The 16,798-nt window shown below is 44.9% G+C and overlaps 1 protein-coding gene across 1 annotated transcript; it reads right to left on the reverse strand.

Annotated features, from left to right (window-relative positions):
• LOC112660522 (proproteinase E) lies at positions 1–5,633 on the reverse strand. The gene is made up of 8 exons (XM_025448074.3): positions 5,552–5,633; positions 4,490–4,575; positions 3,543–3,640; positions 3,294–3,428; positions 2,012–2,148; positions 1,510–1,652; positions 783–935; positions 1–88 (listed from the first exon to the last, which is right to left on the reverse strand). The coding sequence occupies exons 1-8, from the start codon at positions 5,589–5,591 to the stop codon at positions 71–73; spliced, it is 810 nt and encodes a 269-aa protein (XP_025303859.1). The 5' UTR covers positions 5,592–5,633; the 3' UTR covers positions 1–70.
• Positions 5,634–16,798: the final 11,165 nt, after the last annotated feature.

Genomic DNA, 16,798 nt, shown 5'->3' on the forward strand with positions numbered 1-16,798 from the left:
TTGGGGGTTTCTGAGAGATCTTTATTTTTTACAAAGAATTTGGATCAGCACTGCCACCCAGGCCTTAGTTCTAGTGGCTTGACATGACCTAGAAAAAGTGGAGAGACCCAGAATAGTCTAGTTATGAGCAGATTCTGAAGCCATATGGAACTGGGTTAGATTTCCAGCCATGCTACTCATCAGCTGTATGACCCTGGGAGAGTGACTTGACCTCTCTGAGCCTCAGTTTCCTTGTCTGTATAATGGGTTGTAATCATAATACTCATCTCATGGGGGTGGTTGATGAAACTATTAACTAAGGATGTTTACATAGTTTATAAATGGTGGCTATTACTGTTATATCATGAACAATATTAACCTTCCCTGACTATTCATTCCCAGAAGAGATTAGCGCTTTTGCTGGGGCCTGAGTATCCCAGTCACAGCTCTCCCCACATTTCATGATTATTGTTCATTTAATCATCTCTTTCCCCACAAGGCAGCCCTTTGATTTGACACATCAATCTATCTTTCAGGACAGGACAAGACCTGGACCAAAGAAGACATTTCATAAACACTTGTTGAAATAAGGCAGTTCAGCCATAGTTCAAAGCTCCATCCAAAAGCCGCTGGAGTTGTTGGGGTCACACCATAGCAGAAAACATCCCCAAAGCCCTCTGAAATGTATCTGAGGGCCCCTCCACTCCTGACCTTTGGGGATCCTTTCAGCCCCTCCTCGGGATCTGCTGTTCTCACCCAGCCCCGGCATGAGGACACCCTCCTGCTTGCCCTATCTCGCTCACCTCCTCGATCCAGTCATTGAAGGCTGAGACTCGTGTGAATACTGTGGGCTTCTTGATGGTGTTGCAGCCGAAGGCAGACACAAAGCTGGTCACACCGTGAACCTGCCAGGAGCCATCTCCTGTGGGGCAGTTCAGAGGTCCTCCAGAGTCACCCTAGAATGGTCAGAGAGAGTGCTGGCAAGCTAAGCCATGTCTGAGATTGAAAGAATCAGTTCAGCCCGCGGGGATTTTGAGAACCCCCTGTGTGACTTGACCTCTCTAAGCCCCAGTTGGCTTGTTTGGGATGGGAACTTATATCTGACCTACAGGATCTTGGTGAGAAGTAAGTGAGATAATAAATGATCTTAGCACAGCACCTAGCAGGGAGGAAGCAATAGATGAGTGGTTGTTCCCATTATTTCCAAAGCCAGTTATCCTATTATGTTTCATCCTCACTTCTAATACAATGATAGTACCGTTTTATCATGACTTCAGGACCACAGAGGTGAAGGTGAGTCTAGGATCATGATCCTTTGCTGTGCTTCAGGGGGAAGCCTAAGGACCAGGTCAAGGCAGTGTGAGCTGGGACCAGAAGACAGAGGCCAGGGCAGCATGTCTGGACCTCACTGACTTCCTCCAAGTCTTGCCTGGCCTGGAGGCTGAGTGGGGCAAGCAGGGAGGAGTTCTCCTCCGCCTCCCAGGCAGATGGCAGAGGTTCCCGGGGACCATGCACTTTGAGTCAACTCACATTGCACCCAGAGAGGATGTCCCCGCCAGCGCACACCATGGTCTTCTTTACAGAGATGCCCCACCAGTCCAGCTTGGAGCAGTGCTCATAGTCCACCACGGGCAGCAGAGCCTGCTGCAGCTTGTCCGGGAGTGGCCCGCCGGCTGCAGGATACACCATGCTGAGTGGGGTGGCATGGGGGTGCAGGGCTGGGAGACTCAGAGTGGGGTGGGGGGTTGAGGAAGGCAGTTCTAGTCTGATGGGGACTCTCCTCCCACCAGAGGGTCCTGCCTACTTTATTCACCATAACATCCCCAGCACCTGGCTACCCAAGAGACACAAATAAAATGCTCAGTTGAACATATTAGTGTTTGGGCAAATGGAAGGAGAAAGTGCTCCTGGAGGAGGAATGGGGGGCAAGCACAGTGATGCATCCTGATTGCTCGACCGCCCCCCACCCCACTTCCAGGCCTTATCTTTCTGCCCACAGTCCCTGTGACGGGCAGGAGGGGTCAGCACGCACTGTAGAGACGGCCCCAGCCGCTGATGTAGCAGGGTGCCCCGTTGGGCAGGATTTCCCCAGCAGGAGGGAGACAGGCGAGCTGGACCGCATCTCCCAGCTGGGCACTGCGGGAGAGCTTGATGAGGGCGATGTCATTGCTGGGGGAGGAGAAAAGTCGGGAAGAGTCAGGGGAGCCTGGTCCTTGGCCAGACCAAGCCTCACCTTCCTGGCCTTGCTGCAGAGAGTTCATCACCAGGATGTCCCCACTGTTCTTGTCCCTTCAAATGGCACATGTTTTTAAGACCAAGCAACCTCCCACCCCTTGTGCTGATGCAGACCCTTGGCCTTCCTAGCTGTCCTCGGCTCTGACACCGAGGTTCGCACACTTCGACTGTGTTGGGATCGTGGAGGTCTTGTTAAAACACAGGTTGCCAAAAAACAAAAACAAAAACAAAAAAACCCCACAGGTTGCCGTGTCCTGCCCCCAAGGATCCTGATGCAGTGGGTCCGGGTGGGGCCTGAGGATTCACATTTCTCACGCTGATGCTGCTGGCCTGGGGACCACATTTTGAGAACCCCTGCTTGCTTGTCACTCAAGTCATTGCACGTCGGTCCCCTTTCCTCTCCACATACCCCAGGAGTCTTGTGAGGATGGGTTCATGGGTCATGATCAGGTCATGATCAGGATCATGATCATCATGACCCCTCTTTCCTGCACTGCACTTTCAGGGGTTCCACACCCTTCTTTGACCCTCACCAGAAAACTGCTGAGCTACCCAGACACATGATTTTGCACATGCTTAAGGGCCTTAGGAAGCCCTGCTTCAGTGTTCTGACCCAGTGATCACCTCCCTGGTCGTCAAACCACCCAGGAAGTCCAGAAAGTCATGCTTGACATATGATATACTTGAAGCCCAGAAGGGCAGTGACTTGCCCAAGCCACACAGCAACTTGGTTTTGGGCTTGACTCCTGGTCCAGTGCTCCTCTTTTTGCCCACATTCCTGGGAACCCAGAGTGCACTGGACAAATGTCCATTGAATGAAGGAACCCTTCGATTTGGAAGAAGGGATGCAGAGATGTCCTAGGCTTGGAGGAGTTCCTGACCCTCCCTGAGCCCTGATGTCCTTCCAAAAGCAGAAAAGTTTGGTGTAGATGACTCTCCTCGCTCTGCCCCTCAGTGTGTGGGACTAGGTCCCAGGCAGCTGGATCCAGCCCCACTGTCCCCGGAAGTCTCCTCAGAATCATCTTTGGGTCATGGGGGCAACCAGTAATCTCTGGTTCTAGACCAAAGCATTCACTCACCCACAGGCTACACAGTTGGAATTCCAGAGTGGGTGCACGAAGAGGTCCCCCGCATTGATGGGGATCACCTGTTCGGAGCCCTCTTCCTCAGCCCGGTTATACTCGCCCAACACCACCTGGTAGGTCAAGGAGCTCCTGCCGGTGGAAGTGAGATCAGTCTGGGGCTGACTGGCCTGCCTCCCTCCCCTCCCACAGCCACCCACTGCCCCAGGTTCTCATGCAGGGACAAGGGCCAGTAAAAGAACTTACGAGATGCAGTGGCCTGCAGTCATCACCCAGTCGGGGGCGATAAGACTGCCGCCACAGGTATGGTGGAAGGCTCCATTCTTCTCGTACTGTAGGGAGACCTGGTGGCAAGGGAGGAAGGAACCTAAGTGGTCTGAGCCCCCAGTAAGGGCTGACATCGGGGGCTTATAGGTTGTGTGCACCGTACAACTCTAGAGGGCATCATCCATGCAGAATGGCACCCTTTAGAAATGTGCAGTGTTCAAAACTGTGCCATTTATGGCTGCTTTCATACTACAATGGCAGAGTTAAGTCATTGCAATGGAAACCACATGGTTGACAAAAGCTAAAATATTTACTCTCTGGTCCCTTACAGAACAAGTTAGCTGACCCTTCCTGTAGACCAATGTCATCCAATAGAATTTTCTATGATGATGGGAATGTTCTATATCTTGGCTGTCCAATACAATGGCCACTAGCCATATGTTGTTATTGAGAATTTGAAACGTGGCTAACATTGACCAACTGAATTTTTAACATTATTTAATTTTAATTAATTTTGAGTTAAGTAAACACATGTGGCTAGTGGCCAAACACATGTGGTCTAGCCCCCTGTGCCCCACTGACCTCTATAAAGCCCTTCATTCATTCCTCTAGTGCTCTCAGACCTTGTAGCCCTGTTGTATAATTTGAGGAGTCTAGGTATGTATACCCCAAAATCTCTGTCCCTAAACATAGTGCCTGAAATTCCGCTATTAGTGCCAGATAAGCATTGCCTTCTCCCCAGACTCCACTTGCAATTTGCCAAGTGTTACGGGTTGAGTGGACAAGACTTCCACATGAAGTAGACTGTCCAAGAGCTTCCCGGCCTTTGGAAGCCAAAAAGGATACCAGAAGCGAAGCAGTGGGGTCATGACTGCATGCCTTGCAGCACCCATGGTGGGAAATAGTGCCGCTGGTATCCCTCTTACCTGCCAGGGCCAGCTGTAGGGGACTGCGTCCTCACCATTAACAACACGGGAGGAGGGCTGGTAGGAGGGTCGGCCACAGCCGGAGGCTGGAAGGGAGAGCACAGATGGCAATCAGTCAGGAAGTCCCCAGAGGCAGAGAAGAGGCCTGGGTCCCAGGTCTAGATGCACCACAAACTGGCTGCGTGCCCTGGTGCAAGCGCTTTCCCCTCTCTGGACCTCTGTAGCCGCATATGAACAATGAACATTTGGGCTAGAGCAGGGCTTTCCAGAGTCCCAGGGAGGAATGGAGACGTGACCTCATTCCACAGCAGGATTGAAGGAGCTGGGGCACTTAGCACAGTGCCTGGTGTCCAGTGAGCCCTTGAGAAGTGATAATAACTATTGTCATGAAAAGCGATGGCTTTGGAATAAGACTGCCTGGGTTCAAAATGCAGCTCTGCCCCTACTTCTAGGGTGGGCTGCTTTACTTCTCTGAGGGTCAGTTTCTCCATCTGTAAAATGGGGTTAATAGTGGTACTGCTCACGTGTTATGGGGATTATAAGAGATAATATAAGAAAAAAAATCCTTAGTACTCCCTGGCATATAGCAAGCACTCAATAAACATTATCTGTTACTATTGCTATCAGTGTAGGGAGACTGCTTGGAGGAGGTGGCCCTGAGCGGGGATAGAATATGGCAGAGAGACTAGGAAAGGGTGAGACCACACGATATGGAGTAGGGAAGAGGGAAGGAGAGGAGAGGTGGAGGGTTAAGCGGAGGAACAGAAATCCTGACCCCCTCAGTCTAACCACAGAACCCAAACTCTTCACAACTAGCCTCTTTACTGCCTCCAAAGAGGAGTCCCACCACAGTTTTTGGGTACCCCAGTCTTTCTCCGGAGCTGTCCCAGCCATGATTCCCCCTCCACTCTCCTACCCCAGCACCAAGGTGAACCCCCCCAAACATGCCAAGATATAAGCTGAGACCCCTTTTGTGGAGATAGGTGTTGGGTTCACGAGACCCAGGGTGGGTGACAGATTTCAAGGGCTCCTGGCCCAGGGCAGCACAGGCTGGGGTCTTACCGAGGGCCACAAATAGGAGGGAAGTCAGCAGCCGGAGCATCGTGAGTTTTGAGATGATAGGAAAGACATGCAGAGCCTGGGGCCTTATTATAGGGCAGAAAGCAGATGGGGGGAGGCAGGTTGGGCCCCGTTCCTGGAACAGGTGGTGGAACGCCAGCTCTCTCATGGTCCAAGGCCATGGCCCCAACCTGCTGCATATGGAGGAGTGACAGCCAACAGCAAGAACCAAGTTTCCCTCCAACCTGTGGCTACACAGGTGGCATTGAGTGGCCAGCTGATAACAGGGGAGGGGGGAGGAATGTTCTCATTAGAACAAGCCAACCTCCTCCAGGAAAGAACATGGGCTCTGGAACTGGTAAGACCCCGGGTTCAAATCATAGCTCAGCCATCTGCAGAGTCTTCATCCTTGGGCACATGCCTTAACTTCTCTGGACTTCAGGTTTTTCATCTTTAAGTTGGAAGCTATATAAATATCCACTAGAGAAAAAAAATCGTTGAGTGATTTCTCTGTATCAGGAGGTTCTAGGAGATGGACCTATGAACAAGACATGCTCCCAGTTTCCCTAGGGCTTAAGTCCAGTAGGGAAGACTATGACAAATCAACAAAAATAAATAAAGGCTACTTTGTGTGTGCGTGTGTCATTTAAAGAATAATAGTAAAACAAATGCCTTCATTCTCACCACCCAGCTTCAGAAATAAAACATTACCATCCCCCTGTGTATCTCAACCCTACGACATTTCCTTTCTTTCATTAGATTTTCACATACACATATATTCCTTTTTTTTTAAGGTTTTATTTGTTTATATGAGAGAGAGAGAGAGAGAGTCAGCAAGCACGAGGTGGAAGAAGGGCAGAGGAAGAGGACAGGGAGAGGGAGAAGCCGACTCCCCACTGATCAGCGACCCTGACGCGGGGCTCAATTCCAGGACCTGGAGATTCTGACTCGAGCTGAAGGCAGACACTTAGCCAGCCCACTGAGCCACCTGGGCGCCCCATACATATATATATATATATATCCTAAACAATACAGCCGCTTTCTTTTTGGCCTTTTATGTGAGTAGAATCACATAGTGATTATTTATTTGTGATGTCATTTTTATTTGTGTTCAATATTGATTTCTGAAATTCATCCGTAATGATGCATGCAATGGATTTATTTCTACTATTTAGTATCTATACTTCAAATATTCCAACATCTATCCAATCTGTTGTTAACAGATACTTGAGTGTTACTCATTCTTCGCTTTTGTGGAAGTGGGTCACATATATCTGTTCTATGCCTTGGATAAGAAGTAATGAAACAGGGACGCCTGGGTGGCTCAGTGGTTGAGTGTCTGCCTTTGGCTCAGGGCTTGATCCCGGAGTCCTGGGATTGAGTCCCACATTGGGCTTCCCACAGGGAGCCTGCTTCTCCCTCTGCCTGTGTCTCTGCCTCTCTCATGTATAAGTAAACAAAAATTTTTTTAAAAAGTAATGAAACAGGGTATGCAATGGTCCAGCTGTACTATGTAACAACAGAGTTGATTGTCTCATTAACAGGAAATGACAGTTCCTGTTATTCCATATCTGAGCCAACTTTTTTATTGTCGTTCTTAATTGTTTGCCCAACTGTGAGGTGTGAAATGGTGTTTCATTGTGACTCTAATTTGCATTGAATTTATGAAAAATGAAATTGAGCATCTTTTAAAATGTTCATTGTAAAAAGTAAATAAAAAATAAAATAAATTGTACATCCGTAGTTCATTGTGCACGAAATGCCTATTTATGTCTTTTTGCCATCATTTAAAAAAATCTTTTTAAAACTTTTTAGAAGAGCTGATCACTCATTTCTTCCCTCTCCCGTTCCTCCCCCCCCCCCCCCTTCTGCCTTGCAACCACCAACCTGTTTTCTGTATTTATGAGCCTGGGTTTTCTTTGTTCAGATTCTATATATAAAATAGATTATATGGTATCTATCTTTCTCTAACTTATCTCCCTTAGCATAACGCCCTCAGAATCCATCATGTCATAAGTGGCAAGATTTCATCCTTTTTTTTGGCTGGATTATATTCCATTTTACATATCTCACATCTTTATTCGTCCATTCATTTGGTGAACACTTAGGTCGTTCCCATAGCTTGGGTATTATAAATTGTGCTGCAATGAACATGGAGTGCGTATTATCTTTTTGAGTTCATTTTTCATTCTCTTTGGATAAATACCCAGAAATGGAATTGCAGGGTTATAGGGAAATCTTTTTTTAATTTTTCGAGGAACTTCCATCCCGTTTCCCATAGTTACTACACCAATGTACATTTCCACTAATAATGCACAACAGTTCCTTTTCTCCACTTCCTCACCAACACTGGTTATTTCTATCTTTTTGGTGATAACTATTCTAGGGATGCCTGGGTAGTTCAATTGGTTAAATGTCTGATTCTTAATCTCAGCTCAGGTCTTGATTTCAGGGTCATGAGTTTAAGCCCTACATTGGGCTTCACATTGAGTGTGGAACCTACTTACTAAAAATAGCCATTCTAACAGGTGTGAGGTGATATTTCATTGTGGTTTGGGTTTGCATCTATGATGATTAATGGTGATTAATGATTAATTAATTCTAGTGATTAATGATAGAGAGCCTCTTTTCATGTACTTGTTCAGATTCTTTGTTCAGATTCTATATATAGAATCTTCTGTCTTTGGAAAGATATCTGTTCAGATCTTCTGCTCATTTTTTAATTAGAATTTTGTTGCTATTGAATTGTATGAATTCTTTATGTATTTTGGATGTTTGCCCCCTAACGGATATATGATTTGCAATTATTTTCTCCCATTTGGTAGGTTGCCTTTTGTTTGAGGATCCACCATGAGCAGGCCCTGGGTTGGAGGTTGAGAACAAAAAAATTCCCTCTTGACGGAGCTCACAATCCGCCTGGGGACACAGACTGGACACTGCACCACAGTGTGACACATAGAATAGGGCATGGCACATTGGGTACACATTATATATTTGCTGAATGAACAGAGACCGAGACAGAACTCAAGCTAAGATGTTAGAGGAGTTCACAGGGGAGCTTCAGATGCTGACAGAGTCTTACCGGTTTATTTTTGCTTTATTGCTTTTGTTTTTGGTGTCAGATTCAAAAACATCATCACCAAGACCTATGTCAAGATGCTTACTGCTTACATTTTCTTCTAGGACTTTTATGGTTTTAGATCTTACATCAGGTCTTTAATCCATTTTGAGTTTTGTGTGCAGTGTAAGATAGTGGTTCAGTTTCATTCTTTTGCGTGTGGCTGTCCAATTTTCCTAACATCATTTATTGCAGAGACTGTCCTTTCCCTATTATATATTCTTGGCTCCTGTGTCAAAAATTAATTGACTGTGTATACATGGATTTATTTCTGGACTCTCTATTCTGTTCCACTGATCTATGTGTCTGCTTTTACACCAAGTCCATACTGTTTTGATCACTACAGCTCTGTAATAGAGTTTGAAATAGGTAGCATGGTGTCTCCAGCTTTGTTCTTTCTCCAGATTGCTTTGGGTATTTGAGTCTTTTGTGGTTCCACATAAATTTTAGTATCGTTTATTCTGTTTCTGTAAAAAAATACCGTTGGAATTTTGGTAAGGATTGCATTCAGTCTGTACGTTGCTTCAGGTAGTCTGGACATTTTAACAGCATTAATTCTCCCACTCTCTGAGCATAGAACATCTTTCCATTTACTCTGTCTTCTTCAATTTCTTTCATTAATATCTTGTAGTTTTCAATATACAGGTCTTTCAGCTCCTTGGTTAATTTTATTCTTTTTTTTTTTTTGCATGCAATTTTAGAATTTTATTTTTTTTATTTATTTATGATAGTCACAGAGAGAGAGAGAGAGAGAGAGAGAGAGAGGGGCGCAGAGACATAGGCAGAGGGAGAAGCAGGCTCCATGCACCAGGAGCCTGATGTGGGATTCGATCCCGGGTCTCCAGGATCGCGCCCTGGGCCAAAGGCAGGCGCCAAACCGCTGCGCCACCCAGGGATCCCCATTGCATGCAATTTTAAATGGGGTTGTTTTCTTAACTTTTCTTGCTGATAGTTTTTTATAAGTGTAAAGAAATGCAGGAGGTCTGAGTGGCTCAGTCAGTTAAGCATCTAACTCTTGATTTCAGCTCAGGTTGTGATCTCAGGGTTATGGAATGGAGCCCCATGTCTAGCACTCAATGTGGAGTCTTCTTGGGATTCACTCTCTCCTTCTCCCTCTGCTCCTTCCCCGGTCTCTCTCTCTCAAACAAGTAAATAAAATCTTAAAAAAAAAATAAGTGTAAAGAAATGCAACAGATTTTTGTGTACAAATTTTGCATCCTGCAACTTCATTGAGCTTGTTTTTTTGATAGTCTTTAATATTTTCCATATATAATATGTTATCTTCAAATAGTGACAGTTTTACTTCTTCCTTTCTAATTTGGATGCCTTTTGTTTCTTTTTCTTACCTCAGAGATTTCTCTGGTGAAGACTTCAAATACAGTGTTGAATAAAGATGGTGAGTGGAAATCCATGACTTGTTCCTGATCTTAGAGGAAAAGCTAAAGCTTTCAGCTTTTTACCATTGAGTATGATAACCACTGAGTTAGTTGTGGGCTTGTTGTATATGACCTCTATTATGTTGAGATAAGTTCCCTCTACACCAGATTTGTTGAGAGTTTTTATCATAAACGGATGTTGAATTTTGTCAGCCTTTTTCTGCATCTATTGAGATGATCAATATTTTCAGAAGGATCAATTTTTACCCTTCATTTTATTAATGTAGTGTATCGCATTGACTGATTTGTGGGTTGTTGACCCATTCTTGCATCCCTGGAATAAATCTCATTTGATCATGGTGTATGATCCTTTTAATGTATTGGGTTTTTTTTCTTTAAGATTTTATTTATTCATGAGAGACACACACAGAGAGGTACAGACACAAGCAGAGGGAGAAGCAGGCTCCCTGTACGGAGCCTGATTCACGACTCAATCCCAGAACCCCAGGATCAGCCCTGAGCTGAAGGCAGGTGCTTAACCACTGAGACACCCAGGTGCCCCTGCTAATAAGTTGTTGAGGATTTTTGCATCTATGTTCATTGGGGACATTGACCTGTAAATTTCTTTTTTGCGGCATCCCTGTTTGGTTTTGGTATCAGGTTATGCTAGCCTTGTAAAATGTGTTTGGAAGAGTTCCCCCCTCTTCCATTTTTAGGAAGAGATTGTGAAGAATTGGTATTGATTCTTCTTTGAATGTTTAGCGGAATTCACCAACGACATCATCTGGTGCTGCACTCTTGTGTGTTGGAGATTTTTGATGACTGGTTTAATCTCCTTGGTAGTAATTGATTTGTTCAGATTTTCTACCTCATTGTGAATCAGTCTTGATAGGTTATTATTTTTATGAATTTATTCATTTCTTCTAGGTAATCCAATTTTTTGACATATAACTATCTAGGGCAATCTTATGATTCTGTATTTCTGTGATATCAGTTGTAACATTTCGTCTTTTATTTTTTATTTTACTTATTTATTTAATTCTTTTTTCTCTTGGTGAGTCTAGCTAAAGATTTTTCAACTTTGTTCATCTTTTCAAAGAACGGATTCAGTTCATTGATCTTTTCTATTGACTTTTGAATCTCTATTTCTTTACATTTCTATTTCTGCTCTCATCTTTGTTATTTCCTTCTTTCTACTAGCTTTGGGTTTCGTTTGTTCTACTTTTTTCTAGTCCCTTGAGGTGTAAACCTAGGTCGTTTGAGACTTTTCTTGTTTCTTGAAGTAGGCATGTGTCACTATGAACTTCCCTCTGAGAAATGCTTTTGCTGCATCCCACAAATTTTTGCATATTACATTTCCATTTTCATCTGTCTCAGTACTTTTTTATTTCTCTTTTGATTTCTTCTTTGAATGAATCCATTAATTGTTCAGTAGCATATTGTTTAATTTTCACATATTTGTGAATTTAAGTTTTATTCTTATAATTGGTTACATCATTGTAGTCAGAAAAGACATTTGATACAATTTCAATCCTCTTAAATTTATTAAAACTTTTTTTGTGATATAACATATGATCTATGTTCTATGTGAATTTGAGAAGGATGCATACTCTGTTGCTTTTGGATGGAATGTTCTATAAATATCGGCCAAGACCTTCTGGTCTAACATTTCATTTAAGGCCAATATTTCTTTATTGATTTTCTGTCTGAAAGTGTTATCTATCCATTAACCTAAGTAGGGTACTGAAGTCCTCTACTGTTGTATTGCCTTCTGTTTCTCCCTTTATACCTGTTAATATTTGCTTTATACATTTAGATGCTCCTGTGTTGGATGCATACATCTTTTCAAATGTTATATTCTCTTGTTGAATTGGCCCTTTTATCATTATGCAATGTCCTTTGTCTGTTTTTACACTCTTTGTTTTAAAGTCTATTTTGTCTGATGTAAATATAGCTACTCCAGCTTTCTTTCAGTTTCCATTGGCATGGAATATCTTTTTCCATCCCTTCATTTTCAGTCCATGTCTGTCCTTGCACCTAAAGTGTGTCTATTATAGGCAGCATATAGATAGGTCTTTTTTTTAATATATTCATTTGTCCACTCTCTATCTTTTGACTGGAGAATTTAGTCTATTTACATTTAAAGCAATTATTGAGGGGTACCTGGGTGGCTCAGTCAGTTGGGCGTCTGCCTTTGGCTCAGGTCACAAACTCAGGATCCCGGGTTGGAGCCCCACATAGCATCGGGCTCCCTGATCAGTGGGGAGTCTGCTTCTCACTCTGTGGTGCTCTCTCTCTCTCTCTCCGTCCCTCAAATAAATAAATAAAATCTTTAAAAAATAAAGTTTAAAAAATAAAGCAATTATTGATAGTTATATGCTTACTGCCATTTTGTTGTTTTCTAGCTGCTTTTGTAGTTCCTCTTGTTCCTTCTTCTCTTGCTCTCTTCCTTTGTTGTTTGATTACTTTTTTTAGTAATATGCTTATATTCCTTTCTCTTTATCTTTTGTATATTTATTATAGGTCTTTATTTTGTGGTTACCATGAAGCTTACATGTTATAGCTTGTATCTACAACAGTCTATTTGATAACAACCTAAGTTTGATTCTATTCTAAAGCTTAGCTTTTCTACTGGCAGCAGCCAGAACATCATGAGTTTTGAGGTAATAGGAAAGACATGCAGAGCCTGGGGACTTATTATAGGGCAGAAAGCAGATGGGGGGAGGCAGGTTGGGCCCCGTTCCTGGAACAGGTGGTGGAACGCCAGCTCTCTCATGGTCCAAGGCCATGGCCCCCACCTGCTGCATATGGGGGAGTGACAGCCAACAGCAAGAACCAAGTTTCCCTCCAACCTGTGGCTACACAGGTGACATTGAGTGGCCAGCTGATAACAGGGGAAGGGGAAGGAAAGTTCTCATTAGAACAAGCCAACCTCCTCCGGGAAAGAACATGGGCTCTGGAACTGGTCAGACTCAGGTTCAAATCCTTGCTCAGCCATCTGCAGAGTCTTCATCCTTGGGCACATGGCTTAACTTCTCTGGACTTTAGGTTTTTCATCTCTAAGTTGGAAGCTATATTAATATCCACCTCAAAGAAAAAAAAATTCTTGAGTGCTTTCTCCATATCAGTTCTAGATGGAGCCATGAACAAGACATGGTCCCAGTTCTCCTAGAGCTAGTAGAGGAGACAATGACAAATCAGTAAAAATAAATAGAAGCCATGTCCCACTGTGGTGGTGGGTGTTCTGAGAAGAATGAAATGTGAGGAGCTGGGGTGGGAATGGGAGTAGCACATTTAGGGGGGACCAGGGAGAGAGAAGTTCTGGCTGAGGTGGGAGTGCCTGATTGAGTCTTAAAGGGTAAGTAAAACCCAGCCATGGGAAGCCCTGAAGGAAAAGCACTCCAGGTAGGGAGGATTCCAAGTGCAAAGGTCTGGAAGCTGGATGGTTTGAATTGTTCAAGGAGACGGATGTCAGTATGGCTGGAGCAGAACAGAGAAAGTAGAGTGATAGGGGATGAGGTCAAAGGAGAAACAACTCCTAAAGCTGAATTCACATGTGACTCAGCACTTCCACTCCTGGGCATAGACCTTGGAGAGAATCCTGCATGTGTGCCCCAGGAGGGCACAAAAGTGTTTCCAGCAGCCCTTTCTTCAACCCGCAATAGGAAAACTCTAGAAACAACTCAAATGTCCATTATGGTAAATGGATGAAAATACGTAGGACAGTTACAGAATGGACTATTAATCAGTGGTTGGAAAGAATGAATCACAGCGACATGCCACAATGCAGACAATTTCTAGGAATATCAGTTAAGAAAAAAAAGTTTCAGACAAGTTAAATAATGTTTAATACATGTATTACAGAATTTAAAACAACTAAAACTTAAAATATATTTTAAGGAATGCAAATATTGGATGAATAAGACTGTATAAAAAGGCAAGCAAAGGTGTGATGAGCGTAGGGTTCTAGATAATGGTTGACTCAAGCCGGTGGTGGGTGCAAGGATAGGTTAGATGTTGCTAGGAGTTCTAGCTTTGCTTTGGTAGTTTTTATTTTGTTTCGGCTTTCTTGAGGGTTAATTTTCACACAATACAGTTCATCAGTTTGAACTGCAAAATTAGTAAGCTTTGTCAAACATATAAAGCCATGAAACCACCACTACCACAAGCATATAGAACATTTTCATGACCCCCAAAATTTCCCTCCTGCCTAATTGCTTTCTATTCCATCCCCACACCTGGCCCCTGGCAACCAGTGGTCTTCCCTCTCTCTCTTTAGTCTCACCTTTTCTAGAATCTACACCACAAACAGAAGCATAGGGCACGCAGCTTTCGTTTCATGGTGTCTTTTATTTAGCATAATGCTTTCAAGTTTCATCCAAGTATGTTAGATGCACTAACATATTCTTTAAAATAACTATATAGCAGGGCACCTGGGTGGCTCAGTCATCTGCCTTCAGCTCAGGTCATGGTCCTGGGATCAAACCCCACATGGGGCTCCCTGCTCAGTGGGGAGTCTGCTTCTCCTTCTCTTCCTACCGCTCTCCCTGCTTGTGCTTTCTCTCTCTCTCAATAAATAAATGAAATCTTTAAAAAGAAAAGAACTATATGCTTAACTAAATAAAAATAGCCCATGAGTAGCCTAATGATACCTGAAACTACAATGAGAGTGTTTCATAGACTGAGCATGATGATTGACCCAATTCTGTTACCTGAAATCTAAATTGAGAAAGAGAGAATAAGACAAAAAGAGAGAAACAACTGGGTGAGAGCCAGACCCTGCAGGATCTGTCAAGCAGGTCTGATCATAAAGACTTGGCTCTTTAGTCTAAGGAAAAAACCACGGGGCAAGGGGGAAGTGATTAAGTAGGGCAAGGACCTAGGATCTTATTTATACTTTCAAAAAAAAATCTCTTTCTGGTTGCTGCTGACAGTGGAGGATTATGGGGTAAGAGTGAGGGGAGCCAGCTAGAGCTATTTTGGTCGCCCAACAAAGTGGGTGGGGCCTGGGGTGGTGGAGACAGAAATGGAGAGACATGGGTGGGATCAGGGTATATTTTGGAAGTAGGCAATCCCAGAGATCGCCTCCGGGAAGTATGAAGCACAGCACCTGGCACTAAATCAGTGAACTTAATTCACATTAATTTGCAGAAAAGGGGCACCTGGGTGACTCTGTTCCTTAAGCATCAGACTCTTAATTAGGCTCAGGTCATGATCTCAGGGTGGTGAGATCCAGCCCCACATAGGGCTCTGTGCTGAGTGAAGGGACCTGCTTGATATTCTCTCTCTCCCTCTCTCTACCCTACCCCCTTCCCCACATGCTCTCTCTCTCTTAAAAAAAAAAATGTAGAAAAGACTTCACACATCTTTACTGCCTGTTGGAAATAGCTTCCCAGCCCAGGGCCAGCACTTTGTAAATGCTCAGTAACTGTTTGCTAAATAGGGCAAACTGGGTCTGCAGCTTTTCCTGAGTAATCCTTGACATTCCCCATTCCTCATGCTCTAAGAATCGCCAGTCTCCACCCCCCCACCCCCCCCCACCCCCGCTAGTGTTACTGACTCAGTGTAGAGCCCTCCTTTGGGGTTCCTACATCTTGGAAGCATGGGAGAAGGGCAACTGCTCAGTTGCTTCATGGATTCCTAAGGGTGGAATGTCAGGCATGAGCTAGGCAGGGTTTCTTTCAGGAGCACCCCTGGCCATCACAGCCACAGTCGTGTCCACTGCTCCAGTAGCCTGGCCCCTGGAAAGAGCGTGGGAGCAACGGGAGCAGCTGTGAAAATCCTTCAAACGGTGATAAAAATAGCCATGGCCTCTCTTACCCCCTGTTCTCTATGGGCCTGGACATGTTTGTTTGCTCAGCTTTGAAGCTCAGAGCCAATCCCCAGACCCTGAGCTGTGGAAGAAAGAGGGAAAGCCAAGGAGGTGGCAGGGGAACACGAGGGGCAGGTCAGATACATCCAGACTCAGCCACAGAAAGTCTGAAACAGAGCCTGCAAGATGATCGGACCCTTCTCTCCTTCTGGCAGGCGGGGACATTGAGATCCAGAATAGTGAGGCCTGGCTCCAGGCCCCTGGTTGGTCACTGCTTGGCCTGGCAGAGGGTAATCGATGGTCTGGGGAAGGCCCACCTGCCCCCAACACTTCACAGGATAAACCGCCCAGCCTCTATCCTGGTGGCTTTGCGCAGCTCCCAGTTCCTCTGTCAGCCCTGCAGACAGATATGCAGCCACCCTGGCCCTCTGCTTGGTCCCGAGGGAGACGGGCCATCTCCCAGCACAATCCCTGTCGGGGCATCTCACCTTCAAGGCCCTGTGAACACTGTCAGCTGTGCTACTGCTGAACCTCTGGAGACTTCTGCCCCAGGCAGGCCTGGAGCAAAATCCAGAAAGGTGAACCTCCTCCTGACTCCTAGGAAGGGCCAGATCTACATACGTTAGGCCTTTGCAAGCCATGTCCTAAGTGGTCCAGGTATGTAGGAAAATATGGGAAACTGGGAAGTAGGTCGGGTGGGGGTGCAGCTGGGGAGACTTTTTTTTTAAGATTTTATTTATTTATTCATGAGAGACACACAGAGAGAGGCAGTGACATAGGCAGAAGGAGAAGCAGGCTTCCTGCAGGGAGCCCGATGCGGAATTTGATCCTAGGACCCTGGGATCACGACCTAAGCCAAAGGCAGACGCTCAACCACTGAGCCACCCAGGCGTCCCTGGGGAGACTTTTTCTTAGAGGGAAGATGTTTCCATTATTTCTGGTTC

The sequence above is a fragment of the Canis lupus genome, chromosome 2 (assembly GCF_003254725.2).
Source record: "Canis lupus dingo isolate Sandy chromosome 2, ASM325472v2, whole genome shotgun sequence".
Taxonomy (NCBI): Eukaryota; Metazoa; Chordata; class Mammalia; order Carnivora; family Canidae; genus Canis; species Canis lupus.

Coding starts and splice junctions, on each gene's coding strand:
- LOC112660522 (XM_025448074.3), bottom strand. CDS start 5,591: ATGCTCCGGCTGCTGACTTCCCTCCTATTTGTGGCCCTCG. Junction 4,576..5,551: donor CCTCCTATTTGTGGCCCTCG/GTAAGACCCCAG, acceptor TCTCCCTTCCAG/CCTCCGGCTGTGGCCGACCC. Junction 3,641..4,489: donor CCTACAGCTGGCCCTGGCAG/GTAAGAGGGATA, acceptor CCTTGCCACCAG/GTCTCCCTACAGTACGAGAA.